The following is a 24,233-nucleotide window of genomic DNA, read 5'->3' on the forward strand; positions in this document are numbered from 1 at the left end:
AATTATACATATTTACATCAAAGCTACCACTTTTTTCTGTAGTAGGAGTACATTTTAAGGAGTTTACTTTTTATGAAAACGATTATTACATTTTTTGTTTTTGTAATGAACAAGGGCATAAATTAGTTCTGATCTGCCTATTCTAGATGTCCTAATCATCTGAACTACACTTTATTGTTGTTTATTTTATTTATTTTTTAATATTTGTAGCTATAATCACAAGCCATTGAAGAACAATTTGCTTCATATATAAAAATTAAGCAAATATGAAAATATTAAATGATGTTCAGTTTTGGAATTGTTTAAGCTGCTAAAATTTCATTACCATGTAGTTTCCCACTCTTAGTTTTCTGGTCAACATTCATATTTTTTGCCGACTGACTGTGCTAAGCACTAGTGAAATTTATTTTCACTCATAAAGGATTAGGATTCATAATCAACATTTTTTCTCTTAATTTTTGCTGACAATGAGGTATATTTATGTAATTCTTAACTTTATCCACTTGTTTTTATGTTATTATTACCACACAAGAAACAAACCATCAGAGCAAAATGGATTTACATGGTACAGAGTGTAAAACTAACCCAGAGTTAACGGGCCACCAATGGATAATGGACTTCAGTTGAGGAACCTATCTCAGTATCTTCACATTGTAAAGTAATTACTATCTTAAAAAAAGTATTGAATTTCATTACGGTATTCATCACTGTGATTTTGTAAACTTTAAATTTACCATGAAAAACACAAGATACTCACGAGGTCACTTGTTTATATTAAGAGATAAGAGCCACTAGAAGGTCTGTACACTTAAAAATTTATTTGAATTCTAGTCAAAATAATTAACATTGTACCAAGAAAATTTTCTTTATCTTCAAATCATCTGTATAGCAGTTTCAGAATTCCCTCATCATAAAATATTACTAAAATACTTAAGTTATCTAATACCTATGAATAATTTTAACATAATGGACGCATAGAATATAATAATTTAATTAATGTATTGAATTATAAACAATGTTGGATTTAATTGAATGTTAAATTGACTGTTAAATTTCAGAAATATGTCCTGATGTTGGCATTATTATGTTATAAACGTAATAAAGAATATTGATAGAAATTATAATAGCTCATTCATTTATTAAAACCTCCGCACCCAAGTCTTTACAACATTAAAATATTGTAAAGATAAATTTGTAGTACAATATGCTTATAACTTGGCCTAAAAAAACAATTTTAAGGCTGTGAGGAAGAATATAAAAAAATATATATATAAGTTAACTAGAATCTGCATCGTAAAGAACACTCAACTCAATTAACTCTAAACCATTGATTTAATCATGTCTAAAGTATACAAATCAAAATGGATACTAGAGGGTAATGTATAGATTATACATGTTATTTAAAGTTTGGAAATATTTCAACACTAATGTAACACATGTTTTTGTAGAAATGAATGTTCAATTCCTTATACGGGTGCACAAGATTTCTTCCAGCATAAAACCATTCTTTATTCTATTATTTTATAACATTTCTTCACCAGCGTTTATATTCTCTTTTGCCACTGAAAACAAATATACACACCTTTGAAGTCTTTTAGTTTCCTAAAAATCTTTTATTTTTCATGTACTTTAGTAAATATATAAATATTCATTAATAATTTGTATTAAACAAATGAGTATAATAAATAATGTGAGCACTTTTCTCCAGCCCTTCTAAAGTGGTTATAATAGATTTCTGACATATGGTGGGACCTAATGCAACCCAGTAACAGAAATGATTACATTTAAACAATTCTAAATGTAAATAAATGACTAAAACATTGATTTTCTTTATCAACAGGAATCAAGCAGAGCTTCTGCTTCGGTCAAATCAAGGGTTCTTAATTATTTATGCTCACTAAGTTCTGAGAACTGTTCACCAAGTGCAGGTATTGAAAAAGACCATATCATTCAAGAATTATTAAATCTAGAGAGAAGAGGGCAAAAAATATTATCTCTTAAGACCATAGTCCAATCCAACTGCTTCAATAGCTCCTTTTTTGACTGACTGATTGATTTTTTCAAGCAGTGGATCCCTCAGGACAAAATCTATAGCGCAAGCTTTTTCGAAAATTGTTGTACTATTACCTTCTAAATATAACAGAACATTCACTTTCTGACAGGGTATCAATTCTAGGAAAACAATATCAAAAATAAATTGTTTAATGTTGAACAGTATTTAGAATTGTCCTTTATTTTATTAATATGGTGATTTCTAAGAGTGGAAATAAGAATGATATAAAATCAGAGTTCCTGGGTCCAGTTCCGACTTAGAATAGGATAAGACCATTTACATATGGAACTACTGAGAGTAAGTAAAACTGGGTAGTGATTGAAATTACAGTTTATTAACTCTATATTAGGGATGTGACAGGTGTGCATGTTTGGGGCGTAGGTCCAAGAACACTCAGTTCAGAATGTTGTGGGTTCCATTCCCATCTGGGGAAGTCTCCTTAAAAAAATGAAACATCAGAGCTCAGTATGATCTATGGTATGTACGATATGATATAGTATGACCTATGTATAATCAGAATATAGTGGATACTGGTTTTTTAAGATGTTTAACCTAACTTCCTTAACATTATTTCTGATAATTATGTGATGCAGCTCCCAGTATCTACTTACAAGTAATACATAGTTTATGTTTACTTTGACAACAACGGGTAACGAATTGCTAACCTGCACATAGATTTTCATAAGAATGAACATAAAGTGGGGGGTAGTGCTGCTCGCGTCCGTATCATTGATACACGTGCCCCCTGGATAGCGCTAAATGAGCAGTAGCTGTCGCCACAACAGCCCACAGAATATGACAACTACGGCACTTAACCGTAATACAATGGGGACCATCTTTTGGCGTGTGTTGGTCTGAAGGATGTTGAGCGAGATGCAGACCAACTAAGAGGAAGAGTCAAATTGTATTGGGCTGCGAGAGGGAAAATGGCGTAATAGCCCACTTCCTGTGGCATAGGAAAAAAAACATAAAGTGGAGGCTGGTAAGACTTTATTTAGACACTTGATTTCATTAACAAGATACAACAAATAAATTATTTAAAATGTTATTTCATAGACCCTTTGTAGTTAAGAAATATTTTATTTTTGTAGTTAATATAAGTATATTATGGATAAAGAAAGTTCAAAATCACAAAAAATATAATTTTGATAAGAATTAATCAGATGATAAGCACTTAATTGTTAAGTGTCTGTTAAAAAGGAAGTTATAGTGCAATTCATACACTATATAATAAACCATATTTTTTGAAAATAAAAATGATAATATTTAAGGATTTTTAGAATATTTAAGAATTCTCTAAGCAAAATTAATCAATATCATTATAGTTCTAAGTTTCTTAGGCTGGTTACTATGAAAAATTTGTACCAAAATAAAATAAGTATTACCAGAATAAGATCAGAAAAGAAATAGGTAAGTATTGCCTAATAAACTTATGTACTTATAAAATGCAGCCATTTCCTAACCATCCATGGAATTGAATGGCATTACTAACCAAACTTTGTGGATAACCCACATGTTATAGACTAAAAAAAAAACACCATAATTTCACAATAACTATGTAATTAAATTAACAATAAGAACAAGTCATAATAATAGTACATAGTATTTAAAAGAATTAAAATATAATTGTAGTTTTTGAGAATCATTAGTCATTCTTTTAATCTGCAATTAAATTATTACATCCTAAAACATGACCTGAATGAGAGCAGTCTTATTTGCCTGATAAAAATGCATAGGTTTGTCAATCAGCTGACTACAAACCTTTTGCAGGATAAAAATCAGCATTATCAATGAACAGTAAAGCCTGTTTGGTACGTTGTCTTGTGTACAGTGGAATCTCGAATGAACTCAAAGCTAAACAGTTATGAATTATGAAGCTTTGAACTCAAAACTTAAGCCTTATGAACTGCTTAGTACAATTTGTTTTTGAGATCACCAAAAATAAGTATGTAAACAGCAGCAGAAGAAACGATGTATTACCCAAAGTTGAAGTGGCTCAACCCTTCCTACTGCAGTGGATATTTTCTACTGTCCTATCTATAGCAGGTGATTAGAACTCAGTGCCCCTACTATATCATACAAAGCCTCCAAATTACATCCTTTGTTCAATCAAATGCTACCAAGTCCCATCCACCCAAACTACTGTCTTCAATAAGTCCTTCCTAACCTAAGCTGCCTCTCACAGGAACTATACCTATACCTTCCATCATACGTCATACACCAGCAGTTCCCTCAATAAGATCCCTTATTTTCAACCACCTTTTCCTTCTCCAATCAGAATAATTATTACATAGTACCTAAGCACATATTATCTGTAAATATATTATAATTAGCCTCCATTTATTACTTGACGAGTCATCTTTGATCAACACCACTCTGAAATAATCATATTTCCCAGACGACATGTAAATTTATAGCCATACATAAAAAATTCTTGAGACTCTGTGATTCTATTCCTTAAAATACCTGTCAGCTCCTAGTATCCTCTTTCCATTTCCCCTGCTGTAGTAAACTTTGTGAGTTGTGGATTGTGCAGGGTGTAGTAATGTGCTGTACTCCTCCAGTTGCTAACCTGGACAGGCATGCACCTTGCATGGGGATATAATCTCCTTTAAGTAGCCTGACCAACAGTTTCTTAGTGTATGGAGGGCTATCAGCTGGGCTAGAAATGAGCCTGAAATACTCATGAATTGCTGCATGAGATTCATCTTTGGGTTACCTAGGGGGTCTCCTATCTGCTGTTGTTATACCGAGTTAAAGTTGCTTTATCCTACTTTCCGACAGCAGCACCTCCTTGGTATTTTTCTTTTCCAAACTTTTAAAATCGAAAAGCCTACCTATAACCTTGGTCTTCTCACCTATGTTCATCCATCCACTCCTTACATACCAGATCCCAACCAACTGATTTATATATGCCCTTTCATAGAAACAACTCCTACAGCAAATCCTCCATCATTTGAACAATCCCTTCTGGAATTCTATCCCTATATCAATTCACCAAACCTCCGCCATTCTTTCCTTTAAACAACAGTTATTCCTTCACCTTCAACAAAATCAAACTACCATGCCAATGTAAACAATTGCAAATAAATCACATGAATTACCACGATAAAACTGTAATTTTAACTAAAACACCAGAATTTTTTAACTATCGTGCAAGACAAATAATCATCAGTCTGAACCATACAATTATTCTTAGGAGATTTTGTCCCAGAATACAATTTTTTTTTAAATTCATTTTAATTAATGGAACTTATTTCGAGCTCTGATACTCTAAAACAAGAGGAATAAACCGTTTTTCAAATTAATCTTAAAAAAATTATTGCATTCATCTATGCTTTTGTAAAGTTACAATAATGTATACCACAAATAGATGTATTTTTACTCAGGTACTAAACAAGTTTTCTTTATTTCTCAAAAAGTATTACAGTTCTGGCCTATACTCATAATTTTTTTTTCCTTTATATCACTGATCTACTTATATCACTGATAGCCTAGATTATGGATAAGAAACATGTTGCTAATCAAGAATTGACTGTAGAAACTTAGATAAATAAATAATAAGCAGATAAATGGTTATCTTTTATTGTCCTTTTTTTCTAAAATACATAGCATTAAACCAGGTTTAAATTTAAAATCTGAAGTTCAAACATAGACTTAAAAACAATGTAAAGCTTTACATCACAAACTTTAAACCATAATTTGTAATTGCCATTATTCAAGATTAGAGTCATCAAGAAACAACATTAAAATTACATCAAGTTTTGGTAATAATATTTGATCAAAATATTATTAACAAATAAAAATAAAACTTTTACGAAATAAAACCATAAAAATGAAAAGGATACAATCATTATAAATGTTAGCCCTCTCATGAGTAAAAGTAAGGGTAAATTACCCCCCCCCAAAAAAATAATAATAAACAACATGAATTATTGATGAATCCAACATTTTACGTCAATGAATTTGTACAATATTTCATGCAATGATGATATTTTGACTGCAGAACACTTGATAGAATGTAATGGAGGAAAATTTAATATGTTGACAAAATGATATTGATAGAAATACAATTGTTTTCACCTCTTCAAAAACAGAGAATTAATTTCCAATGACACATTTGGGTAGACACAGATAATTATCTGCGTATTACTTACTATACTTAGTAATTTGATATAAAATTACTAAGTTATAACTACAAACAGTCGATTAACACATGAGGACTCTTTATCAATGTTTTTAGAATGACAAAAATACGTCAACCAGATGATTCTGAAAATGGCAAAAATCGACCTTCCTTAAAATACGAGAAGATTAAAAAGGTGATGGCGAGATCTCTTTTAAGAGTGTAAAGTGCCGAAGCCCCAGTCATGCATAAAATTTCACTGAAAATTAGCTCATACAGATAAATGCAAAATTTAAAAATCATAAGCAGGATGAACTACCTACCAAGCCAAACTAAACAGATGTTTATAAACACAGACACAGATAGCTGTGACAAATAATAGACATGTAGATTCGACAACATTGGTCTCCCACTCATTGCAAACAAGATTTCTTTTTTCAAATAAATCTGTGCTTCTGAGATAACTTAACAAGAGTAATTGGGACATGTTTTGGAAGTGGCACAGCAGAATTAATATTTGGAGGGGAAAAAACTATATATAACCTACACTTATCCAAACTAGGTGCATTAAAAAACAATATTCTGAGTGTTAGTGGAAAAAATCAGGTAATGGAAACACCAAGGTTATCAACACTAAATTATTAATTTTTTTTACGATCCGTACTTTTAATAAAATGATATATTACATGTAATCCAATAAGTAAAGTATGGACTGAGTAATAAATTTTACTAATTAGAGAATAAATTATGGTAAGAGTAACAATAATAAAATAGTTATATAATATATAAGTTTCCAGAAGCTATGTAACGACCAAACAATAAACAACAATGAAAAGTATATTAATAAGATTATTTAATAAAAGTGAAATAACTAAATTTCCTACCGAACCACTATGATCTGGGTAACAAAACATTTAGGTAATAAAATATGGGTAAATACACATTACACTTCCTTTCTTAAAAATAGAAATTTTGTTTCTAATGCATATTACGTAATAACTATAGACGTAGTAAAAGAAAAATACACAAAATCTGAAAAAATAAAAAACTATCAAATCACGAGAGTGGATAGCAAGATATAACATTAATGTAACTATGATCATAGCCAATTTTTAAGTCTCACAGAAAACAAACATAAAAAACTAGCTAGGGAGTAAAATATACTTTTTTCTAATTAGCTAATAAATAACCAAAAACTGCAGAAACTGTAGTCAAAGATTTCAACAAAATTACCAAGGAAGAAACAAAGTCTTAAAACTTACTTTTTTGTGGATTATGAATAATTTCATTTTAACTTTAATATAGTTTATAAAAAAACAGACAAAGTGTTTATGATAATATGTTGCCCTGATAAGTTTCTTACACATGACTCAAACAGTTCATCCAATATTTATCTTAGTCTTTAAACAATTTATGAAAACTTTAGGAAAATAAGGTAACAGACCTATTTCTTTTTTTACAGGAATCATGATTAAAATCATCATAACACTAATAAACTGTACTTCAATATTAATCATTACAAACATTGCCAAAAAGTGAACTTGTCTGATTCGAGAGACTAAATAAATAAAGAAGGGAGGAATTAAATATTACATAATAACCAACTTTTGAACTAAAAGTATACAAATATAAAATAAATAAACAATAACTGATCAACAAGTAAACTGGAAAGGATCTAAACAGAGCAATAGCATAACCCAAAATGAATAAAAAACGGAAAAATTTTATTAAAAACCTTTTAAGACTATACAATATCCTGAAAATTGTAAAAATTCAAATATTTCTTTATCTTTTATCAGTTACCTAGCTAATGGGCCACTCCTTTTAGCTCTTTGACCCAGTATTTTGTCAACAACAAGAATGTTTCCGCTCCTAGCAGCTTCCAACAGTTCTTGGTCCTTCCCCATATCACTGACACCCACTAATTTTAAGAATAATCACTTAAAAAATTAAAATAATCACATTTTTTAATCACTATAACAATCATTGATCGAGCAACACAGAAGCTACCTCAGCGCTTCCTACGTCAAGCTCAAGCACGATCAGCTGCTGCCTAGGAGGTAGGTAATCAATAGTAAACTGTTCAACATGTAAAGTCGTAACAATTTTGAGTTAGTTTCTTTTATATAAATTTTACATTTTGCGTTGTCATAAATGCAAAATGAACCTGTTATCTCTGTTAACCATTATTGTCGTCGGTTTTGCAAGCAACACCTTTGTATTAGGTAAAATCATTTATTATTTTATTTTTACTACTATTTTTTTTTCTTAGTTGTATATTCATTACTTTGTTTTCTCGGTTTTTTTAGTGCTGTGTACGCATATGAATAAAAAAATTAAATTAATACTGTCCAATATTAGTAGTACTGATAGCAATTCTTAACCTTTTAATATTTATTTATGATATCTTATTTAATATGATTTATGTGTTCTTTTTGATTTATCTTTTCTGTGTTTATTGTTGGAGTGATAAGTCTATATTTATTTATTTTTAATTATAGATGTTAGCTAATTGATCTGTTTTGTTAATATTACTGATTATGTAACAACCTGACATAATTTGTTTATTATGTTTTTCTTCTTTTGCTCATCCTTCAATTATCAAAGATTTTATGTTATCTACTTCAAAATATAGTGTTCACTCTTCATATTTTTAAATTATTATATTTCTATAAATCCTCTTGTTATTGATAATTAGCTAAGAACTTAGTGACAATGAACTCATTGACCAAATAAGTGTTAATGTAATTAGTATTGTTATAATTAAAGCTCAGATTATCTTTCAATTATACTGTCTATAGATTTATGAGAAAGTTCCCTCTAAATTATGTTCTAAAATTTTCATAGAACTCAGACAGGCCTATTTTTATAATTAAATCAATCTATTAAATTTTTGATTCATAAATTTTATGCTTTTAATTTATATTTCAGTAATTTATGTTTTATCCTGTTCTGGTTTACTTCAGTTGTTGTATTGGGTCTTAGGCTTCTACATTTTGGGATTAGTATTTGAATAATTCATAAGTTCTTCTAAGTAATATAATTTCAGAGGTGAAGAAAATTATCGTGAGGGTCTTGATTGATCATTATCGTAGAATGACAATGATTTTTCAAAAGGATGCCTTTTAAACATAATATTAATTCTCATATTTTATTTTGAAAGCTACAATTGATTTTATAATTAGTTGTTAATAAATAGTGTTTGTGTTAAAAAATAAAACTATTAATTTCTATTAAATTTGATTTGATGTGTTGTTAATTAAGTAAATAATAATTTCTTTTTTCACAGTGAATTATGTTTTCTACATTTATTGTTGGACTTACATATATTTAATTGATCATATTTATTATTATTAATTTATTTGTACTGTAAACAATTATTACCTCTAAGGGAATACATTAGATCATGAATTTTATTTTTTGTCATATGGTAAATGAATATCTATTAATTGGTATCCCCTCCTGTCATGATTTAAAAAAATCAAAAATTTATTTTGAATATTACTTACTCTTTTTGCAAACTTCTAAGGTATCATCTCATTTTTCATATACTTTTTGGTATCTGAGTTTGAATCTTGTTTATTATAATAATCTTACTATGTATTTACTTCCTCTTTTCTATCTAAAAAATATTTAGTTTATCTTGCTTAAATACCAAGTATTATTTATTTTTTTCGTATCATGTTGATTATTGTAATTCAACGTATAAGTAGTAGACTGCTATATTTTCACAAATATTGCAGTATAATGCTTACTATGTTTCATTGTGTTAATTCAATTTATTAGTACTATAGACAGGGCTGCTCTAAGCCAGGTGCTATCAGGCTGCACCAGGCCTCGTGCTACATATAAAAAAAGTATAACTGAACTAAAACTTCTGTCTTATAGTTGCAGATTAATTTTAAAAAATAAATTTTACTGCTACTGTTCACATATTAATCCAATTTATATTAATAGGCTGGGAAGTGGAGGTTAACCTACAATATATTGTGTTTTTTTAAAATAAAGGCAGTATAGTTGGTAGATAAACTTAGGTACACTTATATTAAGATAATAGGGAAATAAAACTTATACTTTCCTGATCCTCAAACACTGAATGCTATGGCAATTGTTATGATATCCTGCTCTCTGACTACCATCTCATTCTCAGAAGTTAGAAAAAAAATTTTGGTTTGTTGCAACTTTTGATTGTGTTAGAAGCCTCTTTTCCTACTGCAATCCTTAAATCTTCACACAGCTTTTTCCATTGATAAACATCATGACTATGATAAAATCAACCTTATTTATTGTTTTATTTTTGTCCATTTATGCAGCAAATTTGACTTTTTATAATGTTTTTCTGTTTGTTTCCTCGTTCTTTGTCCTACTCATTTGAATACTTCCTTAAATATATTTAGTAAAACTTCTGTGCTTTTAATGATATTTACTCGGACCTCTGGTCAACTAAACAATATTGAAAATATGGTATTAGTTTTTCCAAGTGATTCAGGCTGATCGTGTACCATGGCTTCTACAGTTATTAACTGATACTGTGTAGACCTTGTGAAAAAGTGTTCTCCAACTTTCTCTTGGGTTGATCTTGGTCTATCATTATTGATAGACTGCATGAAGCAACACCTTCTCTTCCTCTTCCAAATTTCAAAAATAGGTACATCTTCTATATTTGAAGTTTCCCATGTTGATTCCCTGAACAACTGTAGAGTTTCTTCTACCTTTGAACTTTTCTATGACTAACAACCCATGTATAACTTTTTGGAGTCTGATATACTCATACAAAACTCTTAAGAACTCGAATCCAACTCAATTATTGTTACCTTCATGAACCTATCATTGACAGCCCTCTCAAAAGTTGAATCATTCTGTTATTTTTAAAAGCATCATTATTGTATAAATGAAAAAATTAACTGTAGTAGCATTTAAACAAACGTTTTATGAAATACTCTTTTATTGACTCAAAGTGTCAATAATTTTGGAAACCAATCATTTTGATGATCTAATTATTGAAATCCCTAATAGCCGTTGGTTTAATTGAAATTTATTATATTCATATCTTCAGAATGTGGAGTACAAAAATTTAAGTTCATATACATAACATTAGGCAAATTTTGAAGTCATCTTCTTAGCAAAAGATTCTGGTAACTGATGTGATGTGATAAGAGATCTGCATTTAATCACCCAACAGAGACTTCATTTGGGCAGGAATCAATACCAGTTCAATTAGGCTTCAAAATAACACAAATTTTGAAATCTTACATAATTCAAACTCTTATTTTATCAAATTTAAGTTAAAAGTGTCAATAGTAGGTGTCTTTACCTTAAGCTATAGTTCAAACATAATTTATAGTTATCATAATAAAAAGATATAGCAGAAACTAATATAAAAATGAAAATGATACAGTAAAATCCTTATATTGAGAAATATCTGTAATTTTCTTTTCAGTGAACAACTTCCACCTAGCATTGTCTAGTTTCTAGAATTTATAAAGAAATCATCACTTTTATCTATCCATCCAGAGAGATGATTGTTTCTCTCTCATTGCTTCTGGCATTGTGATTGTTCATTTCCATTATATTCCTAATTCTCATCCTGTCAGACCAACAGTTCAGTATCGGTTAGAGTACTGTAGACACTAATTTCATCGGCTACACAAATGAAATCCTCAATGGTTTACTGATCACAGTTAGGTAGTAGTCTCTATTCTGAGTCTAGCAGACTAGAACTGGTTACTTGAATCTCACTAGATCTCTTCCATTACCTTAAGCTTATTATTTTTCATAGTCTTTATGCTTTAGTTCTGAAATCTTTAATACTTTTCCATGCCATAATAATTTTTATTAGAATCCTCAATTGTTGTTCCTAAGTTTTGTTTAAGCTTCTTTAGGTTTTTACTCCAGTTATTCTGGTTTGTTATCATCTTTATGAATAATATTATCTTCCCAATATTTCTTCTTCTTCAAAGAGATTGATGAGTAGTGTTTTTTTTTTCCTCATCCTTCAAAACTTGAGAAATGGTAGGCCGTTATATATAAATCTGAATATTTATATTATAAGAAAAAGGTATTGTGAGAAGAAATGGATTCAAATTTAAAAAGATTGAAAATGTATGATAGTTGGTGACATTGAATAATGTGGCACATGTTGGATGCCAGGAAGTATCAGCGTCAACTTAGAGGCTTTGCTTTGCCACTTCCCAAGCCTTGGAGGTAACTTGTTCATTGCTTTTGGAAGAGGATACTGAAGCAGGTCTTCAGTTTATCAAAGGTGTCTTGTTTATCAAATATTTTCATCTGGTTTTATGGATTCAGACACTAAGGGGTGACTATGATGATCTACTATGAAGGGTTGGTGTTATACAACCCCTTTTCTTTACTTGAGTTGTCTGCACTACAGAACTGTGCATTTAGTTCCTCTTATCTCTGTTCTGTTTCTCCTCAGTTTAGTGATATGGTTTCTCCTTTCTCTGATTTTTTTTTTCATCATTCCTTGTTGCATTATACATAAACCTTTTTCCTTATTGATATTATTTGGTGTGATCATAATTTCAGTACTTTCTCAAATCATCCTCTGGTACAGGTTCTTTGGTTCTGATTGTTTTTTGGAACTTCAGATGTGCTCAGTGAGTCAGATGTTTTTTTCAGTCTGACTCACGTGGCTGCTTTCATACGTTCTTATGACCTATAAGATTCCAGGTTTCTTCAGCCAATTGTGATCATTTACAGTGCCATTGTAGGAAGACAATTTTTTTATGTCATTTGGAAAGACCCTCATAGCTTTTCTGGAGTATCCACCCCACCGTATCAATCAATCCTCCTACTTGCATCAGGAAGGCTCAAGGCAGTGTTGATGTTCTTAAACACGACTTTTATTATTTGCCAGTCAACTGGTATGGGGCTGTACCAATTTTTTTTTTTTTTAACCTTCTTTTATATGATTACATTATTATTATTGTAGTATTACTTATATGTATCACCAAATTAGTTATTATAGTATTATTTGTTACAATATTTATCTCTCTTACACTTATATCACTGCTAGAATATATTAATTACTTTTAGTATGTTTTTCTTGTAGAACACAGATTATTCAAAGTTCTTAAAGGCCCCTAACATATCCGGAGTCGCCACAAGTTCTTCCAGGGTCTGGGAGACCATTCCTGCTAAGGCTAATCAGTTGCGAGTATAATTAGGACCATCCAATATTATATGGCCCAAATTTTCCATATGACCACAGTTATAGTTCAGGTTATTCTGTTTTTTTTAAAGAAGTTCAGATTAGAGTTTATGTCGCCATGACCTGTAAGAAGTTTGATGGACCAGTGATCAGTCTCTAGCCAATAATTTTTTATTCTTTTTCAAACATCTAGAAGGAACTCATGTGTTAATCTCCCAGTTACGCAAATATCCTACCTCTTCTGCCATTCAGAAAGTACAATGCCGTTAATTTTTCCAGCAACAACTTCCTATCTTCTGCTGGGACAAACAAAGGCTATAGCCATATATATGTGGGTATAGCCTTTGTTTGTCCAAGGCATATATGTATATGTGTGTGTGTGTGTGTGTGTGTGTGTGTGTGTGTGTGTGTATATATATATATATATATATATATATATATATATATATATATATACACACACATACATTCTTAGTGAATACTTGTTCCTATGTATAGTGAGCTTAATCCTCATTATATCCACTTGTTAAGCCAGTTATAACCCATACTTTCTTTCTAAGGTTGATAATATTGTGGATAATTGGTCCATCATATTAAGGGAGCCATTACTTTATTTTTGTTGTTAATTGGCCATCCCTGCAGAGAATTGTTTGCAACTAACTGAGGCTGGTTTGCTAATTTCAGCAGGGCTCACCATTTATATGATAGAAGTTGGTTATTCTATATTGTTTATTATACAAAGAACACAAAACTAATAAGAAAGGTTACAGTGTATGTTATTAGTTAGAGTATTAGAACATATGGAGCATAATACTTGAGTACAGGCAGTCCTTGTGTTATGTCACCTCATTTTAAGTTGTTTTGGAGTTATATCACCTACCAATTCAAACTAGGATCTGTTTTACATCAAGCTAATTCAGAGTTACATCACTTGAAAATAAAATTTTGGAATTTTTTCATCAAATGAAAATGTTAAAATTAAAAAAAAAGTCCATTAAAGTGAAAACTATAGCTCTTAAAATTGGGTTTTCATTATATAAAAGACTTTATAGATACACTAAAGGCTGCAAAATGTGGCTTTATATATCCATAAAAATGTTTATCGAGCAGAACCCAACTTCTTAAGTCACTTTCCAAGGAACTGAACCTGATGTAAGTACGAGGACTGTCTGTACTTCATGGAGCATCTGTTGATTAGAGAAAACTCCTTAGTTATCATCATCACCATACTTTGTATGATGTATTCTTTACTATTGAAGTGTAAATTCTATTCATTATAATACCTAGAACTTTATCAAATCATGAAAATAAATTAACAGTATTTTGTATATACTATCAGTTTATATTGTTAATTAATAACAATTGTTAAATTATTTTTCCTATACTTTCAATTTTCATTGATCAGTTTTCAAGTAGAGTTAAATTCATGGATGATAAAATTATGAAATGTATTAACTGTTGATTTTAATGGATTTAAAATTATTTGGCTAATGGCCATACTGTTTAAATAAATATGAAATAGTTAATTTGTCATTACTTAATATTATATCTAGATTGACTTAAATTTATTTTCATTCTTTAGGACTATGGTAATCACTCAAACAGTTATAAATGTTATTAAATATTAATATATATTCATTATCTCTTTACAATCTGATTAGTATCGTGTTTATATTTTTAGGCACAGAAATCGAAATTTCTTTCAAGAATTTTTCTTCCTCAGACAAAGACCACCTGGATCTTGAAATTGAGTTGTTATCTTTCTCTGAAACCAAAGTTATTTTGAGCAATATACCTCAATATGTAGATTTTGTTATCTTTCAAGTGCATTCTTTCCTTCACAATGTTATTCTGAGTTATGATCCTTTACTATCTCCACATAACTATGCTAATGGAACAAATGTTGGCTTATACTCAAATGCCTCCAATATGGCTTTCTTTTACATTAAAAACCTGCATGATTTCAATGTGTCATGCATGATAGCAGTTGTTCCATACACAAATGAAAGTAAGTTACTTATTCATTAGTGTTGTGGTTTTCTATTTGTTTAGCAGCATATATTTTATCAATAGTTATTTTAATTTGTTATTATAGGCCCTCTACCAGGAGGTTGTAATATGGAACTACCTGTTCCTATTTCTCCATATCTTAGTGTGGAAACAAATGATATCATGACTACTATTGATGGACCTCCTGCTTCTTTATCAATGAAGTGTGACATAAGCAGTCTAGCATACGTATCTTATGTTATGTTCTATAAATTTCTTCATCAGAATGAATTTTCAGTGCAATCCTATTTTGATTCTATAAGAAGTATGTTGACATATCCAAGAATTTTGAAAAGTTCTTATGTGGTAATCTTTTTATCAGTATAATAATTCTTAGTTTCCATATTCATCTGTTCAATTATTTGGAGTGATTGAAAATAAACTGTGGAAGATTTTTTCAAATTAAAGAAAACTCATCATGCGTTTTAATGTTCTATTACTCTTGGAATGAGGGTTTTGGATTTTGTTACTTAACATTATCCCTTAATTTTAAGTATTGGTTAGTCAATCTTTCATCTAAGTTACATAATTGTTTTATTTTTTAAATAACAAGTTCAATTACTGCTAATTGAATATTTGTTAATTTTCTTTTTCCTCTACAGTTACACACATTTTTTGATATAATTTTGCATTTGCCATAAACAAGTCTTATTGTTTTTCATGTTCCTACTAAAAATTAAACCAATAACTTCAGGTTTCTAGTTGCTAACTATATTTCCCCTAAAAATCATAATCGTTATAAGAATTTAAAATTTCTCTGAAAATTTAATGTTTAATATACAGCTAAATTTGAAGTGAAGTATTGATAAAAAAAACTACTATAGAGTAATTAATGTTGTCGAACTTGGGTGTTTCCTAATAATTTTATCATAGACTTTTTAATCTTTAAAAATTTATCATCAACATATTTCTGCATGATCGTATTTTTTTTTAATTAATAGGTACTTGTATTAATTTATTTAAAATCATTTTATAAGGTGAAAGTAAATTCCTTCTTGTCTTTCTTTTCTTTTATAAGATTACATGATTTATATTTTATTTTAATTATGCATATATCTCATTTCATTATTTACTAAATACATGATTCCATTATTTATAGGCTCCTAAACCTATTGAAGGGCCCATATCAAGAAGAATTTTCAGCCGTTACAATGGTGTTGGATCCCTATATTCTTTAATAGCTTTCAGTAAGTTTGGAAATGTTGCAGTATATACACCATCATCTTTGTTTCCATATGACAGCCTTGACAACTCTGAACCATGTATGTTAAAATGGATACAGTATATTCCATTTTTGCTGTTTATAAATTATTTACTAATCTGTTTTATATAGATTCAGTGGCGCTCAAAATTCAGTTGGCATCGTTTGTGATATTATGTATATTTCTGTGTTTTGGAGGACACCGTTATTTTATGGGTGAACTATTTGTCTTGGGGGCTGTGTTTGGTTTCTTGTCGTCCTACATTCTTTTGTTTCATCAAACATCGTCAAACGGTGGTGTGTATTATTTTGTATTTTCATAACATTTGTAGCCATAGTTTTATATTATTTTGTGAATCATTTTTATAAAAATTGTTTGCTGAAACTGTATTTCTATATATCTCACTATGTTATAAATTAAATAAATCCTTTTGAAATTATTTATTTTTAAAATATTTAAATGTTAATATATTTTTAAGTGTTTTGTCAAACCAAGAAAATCAATTTCATGTGTTTAAATGCAATTTAATTACATTTCTTTTTATAATTATAGAAATTGCCTTAATTTTTTTCAGATCTCTTATTAATGTGCAATGGAATTGGATTTATTTGTGGAATATTATGGACCAGTTTATGGTGGTGTATTAATAGCCCTATATTATCTGTTGGATTGTCATTTGTTATGAATGGACTTCTTATTTCCTCTTCAGTGTTCCACATTTTTTCTATTTTCATGGGTTTGATATTATTTTGAGATATTAAATAGAATAAATGATTTAATTTGATTTATGCTTTCTGTTTCAAGCATGTTTTCAAATTTGTTTGCAGGTGATGTGACCATTTTTCAAAATGATCTGAACTACTGGTTAACATATTTTACAATTTGTATCATTGTTGTCTTAATTTCTACCACTAATCCTGTAAAATATAATATAATTTCATGTGCCACCATTGGTGCTTATGGAATAATATTACCTTTTGATTTTTATTTTGAAACAACCTTCAAGTATATTATAGTTAATGTTATTAATAGAGCTACTGTTGAAGGATTCAATTTAGCATTAACTAAACCTCCTCTTCAAATAGCAGGTTTGTACTAATTCTGTTAAATATCTTTCAAAATCTATAAATTATTTGTCAGATATATTCTTTTTTATGTTATGTTATTTTAATAATTTATAAACTGGATTTTTGATGGCCAAAGGGATATTTTGTCTTGATTTGTTAGTCAGAAGAACGTTCATATTCTTCCTCATCAAAACTTGATTAATTTCTTGTTGCTTTCTATAATTAAAAACAATGAACTGCGATTCTTTATATGCTTTTAGTTGTATATGCTAGAAATAGTCATATCCATTTTGATTAAATTATTCTAAACTTGCAATACCATAATTTTTTAATGAACTAACTATTTAGTGCTTAATATAGTGCTATTTTTATTCAGTAGATCATCTTTTAGTTTTTGTTGAACCCTAGTTTTATTATTTTAAATAATATAATTAATAAAACCATATAAATCATGTATATCAGTTAATGGATTAGTTTTCTGTTTGACACTCAATGTTAGTTACAGTTGCTGATCATGTTAAATTATTTTTAATTTTCAAATCCTTATTCTTCCTATATTTTATTAGACTGTCTGGACCTTAGGTAATAAATAAATATTTTTAATACTTTGTTACAGATTTGATCATTGGATTTGTTTGGCTTCTAGTCATTCGAGCAGGAATAGTATGCCAGAAAAAACTTACATCACATCGACCTCCATTCCCTCCTGTTTGTTTTATTTTAAGGGAACATATGTTTGAAACAACTCCTATACTCTCATCTGCTAGATTTCCTTCATATTCATAATTTGTTTAGTTTAAAGCAATTCTACTACTAAAAATAGAATGGGTAGTACATACAAATAAATTACTTGGCTAGTGTAAAACAATGTACCGTTAATAAAAAAAATCAGTCAGTACAGATTTTTTTCATTTCATAAAAACATTTGCTTAATCCAACATTATTTTATGAATTCAAAAAAATATATATATTGTTTTGACATTGTTTCTCTTGTTTCATATAATATTATAAGAATATTATATACAGAAAAACTAAGTTAATTAGTTTTCTTTTAGCCATAAATTGTGATCTTCTCTTAGACATTGTTGTTTAATTTAACATGGTTTTTGTGCTGTGAGTTACATGTTATTTAAACAGTGAATTGAGCTTGTTTTATACAAATTTATATATATTTTATATTTTAAATGTTATAAAGATCAAACAAAAATATGTTTCAATACACTTTTCTTCAATTATGTTTATAAATTTGTATATAAACTATATTATGTTTATTTTTTTAAAGAAAATAAAGCATGGCATTGATATTATTTATTTTTATTTATCTTCATTATTTAAAATTTTCCTTTGCTACTCTTTATAATCATAATCATCGTTTTCTAATAATAATAGATGATTATTATTTTTTATGTTGTATTTTGGTTGTTATATGAATGGGTTAGAAGTCAAAGAGTGCAAGTGATTATTTTGTGTATAAGAGGTTTTTTTTATCACTCTATGTGTGACCCATATTTAATCTCTCTTTTTTTTTATTAATATAAGCCAATCCACAAAGGTGATGTTTGCCTGGTTATCTACAGGTGACAAACCTATTGTAACCATGGTGGGGGATTTTGTCAGTTTGTGGGACTGCCACTCAACGAAAAGTGCAACACCTCAGGCCAGATTTGAACCGGAACCGCCTGCAGATCCCAGACTGATAGACCTGTGCCTAACCATCTGAGCTACAGATGGCCCAAATTTAATCCTTAGAATTGATAAAATCATGAAGTAATCAATAATTGCTTGTTAATTATTAATAATTTTACAATTTTGTCTATACTGAAGTGTAAACTCGGCTCAGGCATAGGTAAATAGCAACAAAACTCTTATTCATTAAATAATCATGTTAATCCTTTAGCTTCTTTGATTCTTAGTTAGTTATTCTTGAGTATTGTCTTTTACAAAATAATGTACTATGTTTGCTTTTGCTTTTATTAAGTAGTAGTTTACAATTGTTTATTTATTTAAATCTTCTTTTATTTATTGACCCTTTATTAAAAGGAGTTGAATCAATCCATGCACTCACTACACAAAGTATTCTTTGCATAAATTAATATTGTGTCTGGGTAATTGTTTCTAATTCTGGTTTAGTCAATCGACCACTATTTGTTGTTATAATTTCACCGAAAAGTAATTTTTTAATAGTATTTTTTTAAAATTGGCTCTTTTTGGATATCAGAAATTTAAAATAAAATCAAAACTTATCAGCTCAGGATGAAATGATTGGTTAAATTTTCAGATTATTAAGAGTTTATAAGGAAATGTGGATTAAAGTATCATTTATTTTTTATCAGTTGTTAATATAATAATAAGGTATGGAAATAAATTTAGTTTTTTTAATAGCTGTACATACATTTTTGTACTTGTATCAGATTAAATGATGTACAGTGAATGAGAAGTAATGCTCATTATTGACCAAATTAACAACTGTTTATTCCAGAGACGAGTCAGCAAATTATATACAAACTACATAAGCAATAAAAAAATAGCAATAATCATATAGCAAAAGATTTCCAGTAGGTTCCCGCTCCAATGAAATAAAAAATTAATAATAGACAAAAATAGGTTTAAAATAATTATACAAGGGATATAAAAATTTCGACAATAGATCAAGAAAAGCTGAAGGTTTGTTTGGGTTTGAAAAACACCAAAACTCAATTTTTTAAGAGAACTTCTGGCGCTCATTTATTGGGCCTGGACCTGGTTATCAAGCCTTCCTGTAACAGTTCTTAATGATTCATACACGTAATAGTTTCACAATGTTCATCTTATCTCAAATTTTAACTAATTGCAAATTGTAGTTCGATCAACAATAATTAAAACAAAAAAAATTAAAGAGGAAATTGTGTGAAGACTTTTCTAAACTCACCACTAACATCATCATTGTTATTTAAGTATTTTTAGTTTGCACCTCCTAGCCCCGGGCCAAATGGACTAAGGTTACTTCCTCTGTTTTTGACGGATACAAAAACTACAGTAGCGCTTGTAAAATGCTTGGATCGGATGGTTAGTTGGGCAGTACTTGATTACTTCTGTAAACGTATATAAATATATAACTTATTTGGCTAGACTGTGGCAAATTGTAATATTTATCAATAAATAAAAAGTTAAAACAAAAACTATTGGTAACATCTTTATTTCTATCGTTGATGTTTTAATTCCTCTCACAGATCTTGGGATTCTCATCTTTTCGCTTACTGTTTTCTGCACGTTATAATCGGCAGAAACTCCTGTTTTGACGATCTTCTACTTCCTTAACCTTTTTGTCAATACAAAAAGCCAGACCTATTATGAGGAATATTTTAGTTAATTATTACTGTATGGTCCCAATATATTCTAACATTGCTTCTGGGTGATATTAATAGAAAGGTTTGTGGTTGTTGATATTTTTCAGTCATGGCCTGCTGTATGACCTTTGGGGCATAATTATGTCTTTCTTTACCTAGTAATGCTTGGCTGCCCGAGGTCACATAATGAAATGATTCATTTGTTGCTTTTCATAATCGGCACTTATGGTCGATCGTCACATGCAAGATATATACTACAAAAACCCAAGAGAAGAAAAAAGGCAGTTATTACACCCCAATTTTTTATGACTTTAATGAAAACTATGTATAATTGCTAGTCAAAATTGATTAGTCTGCCTAGTAAAGGTAGGGGCAGAGATGGACAAAAATTATCTATTGCTAAAACTAATAGCTAATATTGCCATGGATACGACCCTTATTCATGAATGAACCATTGATAAATAAATATCACATCCATAGCAATTTTAGTTATCAGTTGCCCAACTCTGGGAAGGGGGAATAACGAATGGCGGCTGTTTTTTAAAAAGTTTTTTATTTATTTATTTATTGATATTTACAACTGTATAAAAAAATACAAGTAAATTTGATCATAATGACATAATGATATGATACAGGATGTAGAGAAACTACCCAGTAGTAGAACTCTAAAAACAGTTTACAATATAAGGTCACGAGGCCATCTTCTTTTCAGGCGCCTCGGAGGATTGCCAGGAATGAAAGAGGAAGCAAGGTTTGAAACTAGTGGGTTTGGGTGGTTAGGGAGTTTATTATTGATGGAATAATATCGGGTTCGGGCTAGATTGGTTACATAAGGAACATTTAGGTCTTTATGGATGGTTTTATTAGTAACAAAATAAGGAGCATTGAGGATTTTACGAAGGATTTTGGATTGTAAAGATTGGATACGAGAGGAATTCGAAGGTTTAGTGGAGCCCCAAAGCTCAACTCCGTATGTCCAGATGGGCCTTATTATTGTCATGTAGATCAGTCTTTTGTAATGAGTTGGAAGTTTAGACCATTTGTCTAGTAAGTGCTGTAATAGTCGGAATCTGCGTGCAGTTTCCTTTTTAAAAAGTAAAAAAAAATAAATAATTTTTCATTCGGAGCTCTTTATCATCAAAACTACCAACAACACTAGAAAACCTAAGAGAGCATCATTCAAAGTAGAGTAAATTAGCTAAAATATGAGTCCCATTAGAGCTATTTACGTTGGATAGATCCCGAGATATTGTTTTTTAAAAAGTAATATTTCATCAAAAATGCACTGAAAAATCAAAAGTTAGTCAATAGTTTATTTTAAGAAGTTTATATCTCAAAAACTATTCGACGTACAGATGCCTTCCAGCACTCAAGTTAAAGCAAGTTTAATGTACCATAAAGTAGTTTGTGAAACCTATATTCGAAGCAGTTGTAGTTTTCATATTTACTAAAATAAATTGATTTATAGTTGTTCGGACAAAATTTCATGAACGAAATTTGTATTCATACGCTAATATCATAAAAACTACTACTCCTAAGAAGAAATGTGCGAAGGACTACTTTATACTAAGTTAAATTACCTTTATTTTGAGTGGTGGCAGACATATGTTCGTCATATGGTTCCTGAGATATATTTTTTCAAAAATCAAAAAGTTCATCCAAACAACTAGAAATCATCATTTTGTGAATTTATTTTGTTGAATATCATGAAAACTACTACTCCTAAGAAGATAAACATCATAAACTACATTATAGTACATTAAACTAGCTTCAATTTGAGTGCTAATAGACATTTTTAATTTAACCTCCAATGGTTTTTGAGACATAGATTTCTCAAAATAAATTCACTAACTACTGATTTTTCAGTGCATTTTTTATGAAATGTTGCTTTTTAAAAAACTATATCTCGGTATCTATTGAACGTAAATAGCTCTATTTTACGTACTCATAACTCTGTTTTACGGGCTCATATTTTAGTAAATTTACTCTACTTTCAAGGTTTTCTAGTATTGTTGATAGTTTTAAACGTATAGAGCTCCGAATGAAAAATTATTTTTTTTAAACTATTTGAAATAGCCGCTATTTTTTATTCCCCACACCAATACTTGGCAGACTAATAAATTTTTACTCGCAATTATACATAGTTTTTATTAAAGTAATAAAAAATTGAGGTGAAATAATTTCCTTTTTTTTCTCCCTGGCTCTTGTACTACAAATTTTGCATGTGACGATCGGACATAAGTGCCGATTATGAAAAATTACAAATGAATCAATTCACTAATTACTGATTTTTCAGTACATTTCTTATAAAATGTGGCTTTTTAAAATGCTATATATGGGGAACTATTGAACGTACATCTCTCAATGAGGGATCGTATTCTAGCAAATTTACTCCTCTTTTAATGATGCATTTTTAGGTTTTTTAATATTGTTGGTAGTTTTAAAGATACAGAACTTTGAATGAAAAATTAATTTTTTTTGTCGCCATTTTTTATTCTCCCTATCTATACTTGGCAGACTCATCAATTTAAACTAGTAATTATACTTAGTTCTCATTAAAGTAATAAAAAATTAGGGTGAAATAACTGCCTTTTTTTCTCCCATGCTATTGTACTAATACTTCCTACATGTGAGTATTGCCATTACTAGCTCTTTTATTGCCAAACGAAATCATCCTGTCTGTGGGAATGTGTATCCATCGTTAAACAATCGGACAAACGATTCTAAATCGTTTCTAGGTGTAAGAAACCTACCAAGAAGAGGTTTTCAGTTTCATGATTCACTGAGACTCTTTGGTTAGGTTCTCCTCTTGTTCAGTTCTGCGTCTTATAATCATGATCAAGCTAAGTAATCGTCAACGACACTGGTGAAGCATTGCAAATAAAATATGTCTTTAGCCGTGTTTCCTGTTCTGGGCAAGCCTTCAGCAAGTCTAAGAAATCTTTTGCTATGTTTCCTGGGAACATTGGCTTCCTAATTAACGAGCTATGGTTGATTTAACTTTGTTCAATCATTTACTATTACTTGACCATCTTAGCGAATATATTATATATTGTTGATGTGGTCGGGTACGCTACATAAGTTTCCCTCACGTGTGCAAAATAGATGTTATAACAATGGTTTTGGTTTTCATTAGAATCGTTGTGAGAAGTCTTTTCAGAAATATTTTTTTTTTTTTTGTTTAATTATTTATTTATTGTAATTTACAACTGTACAAAATAATACAATAAGTAAATATG

General features: G+C 29.5%; 2 protein-coding genes across 4 annotated transcripts in view; one reads left to right on the forward strand and one right to left on the reverse strand.

The window, feature by feature from the left end:
• LOC136796280 (ankyrin repeat and sterile alpha motif domain-containing protein 1B-like) overlaps nucleotides 1-8,116 on the reverse strand; it is a 30,048-nt gene extending 21,932 nt beyond the window's left edge. The window contains exon 1 of the mRNA XM_067049568.1: nucleotides 7,983-8,116. Within this exon, the coding sequence (XP_066905669.1) occupies nucleotides 7,983-8,086 (104 nt within the window). The 5' untranslated portion in view covers nucleotides 8,087-8,116. The remainder of the gene's footprint in view (nucleotides 1-7,982) is intronic.
• Nucleotides 8,117-8,121: 5 nt separating this feature from the next.
• LOC106681642 (transmembrane 7 superfamily member 3) lies at nucleotides 8,122-18,975 on the forward strand. 3 transcript variants are annotated; one of them, XM_067049566.1, is made up of 9 exons: nucleotides 8,257-8,404; nucleotides 13,252-13,421; nucleotides 15,032-15,358; nucleotides 15,446-15,705; nucleotides 16,499-16,661; nucleotides 16,733-16,897; nucleotides 17,176-17,337; nucleotides 17,429-17,689; nucleotides 18,285-18,975. In XM_067049566.1, exons 3-9 carry the CDS (start codon nucleotides 15,280-15,282, stop codon nucleotides 18,452-18,454), a joined length of 1,260 nt encoding a protein of 419 aa, XP_066905667.1. In that variant the 5' UTR covers nucleotides 8,257-8,404; nucleotides 13,252-13,421; nucleotides 15,032-15,279; the 3' UTR covers nucleotides 18,455-18,975. The 3 variants fall into 3 exon arrangements, with proteins under 3 accessions (XP_066905668.1, XP_014277557.1, XP_066905667.1); XM_067049567.1 differs by lacking the exons at nucleotides 8,257-8,404; nucleotides 13,252-13,421 and adding an exon at nucleotides 8,122-8,239; XM_014422071.2 differs by lacking the exon at nucleotides 13,252-13,421 and having other exon boundaries at nucleotides 8,246-8,404.
• Nucleotides 18,976-24,233: the final 5,258 nt, after the last annotated feature.

The sequence above is a fragment of the Halyomorpha halys genome, unplaced genomic scaffold, assembly GCF_000696795.3.
Source record: "Halyomorpha halys isolate HHAL.00 unplaced genomic scaffold, Hhal_1.1 Scaffold354.1, whole genome shotgun sequence".
Classification (NCBI taxonomy): domain Eukaryota; kingdom Metazoa; phylum Arthropoda; class Insecta; order Hemiptera; family Pentatomidae; genus Halyomorpha; species Halyomorpha halys.

Excerpts from the sequence above, each read along its gene's own strand:
- LOC106681642 (XM_014422071.2), top strand. The coding sequence starts at position 8,341 with ATGAACCTGTTATCTCTGTTAACCATTATTGTCGTCGGTTTTGCAAGC. Across the intron at positions 8,405-15,031 it reads AAGCAACACCTTTGTATTAG|GCACAGAAATCGAAATTTCT; the intron begins GTAAAATCATTT and ends TTATATTTTTAG. Across the intron at positions 17,690-18,284 it reads ACCTCCTCTTCAAATAGCAG|ATTTGATCATTGGATTTGTT; the intron begins GTTTGTACTAAT and ends ACTTTGTTACAG.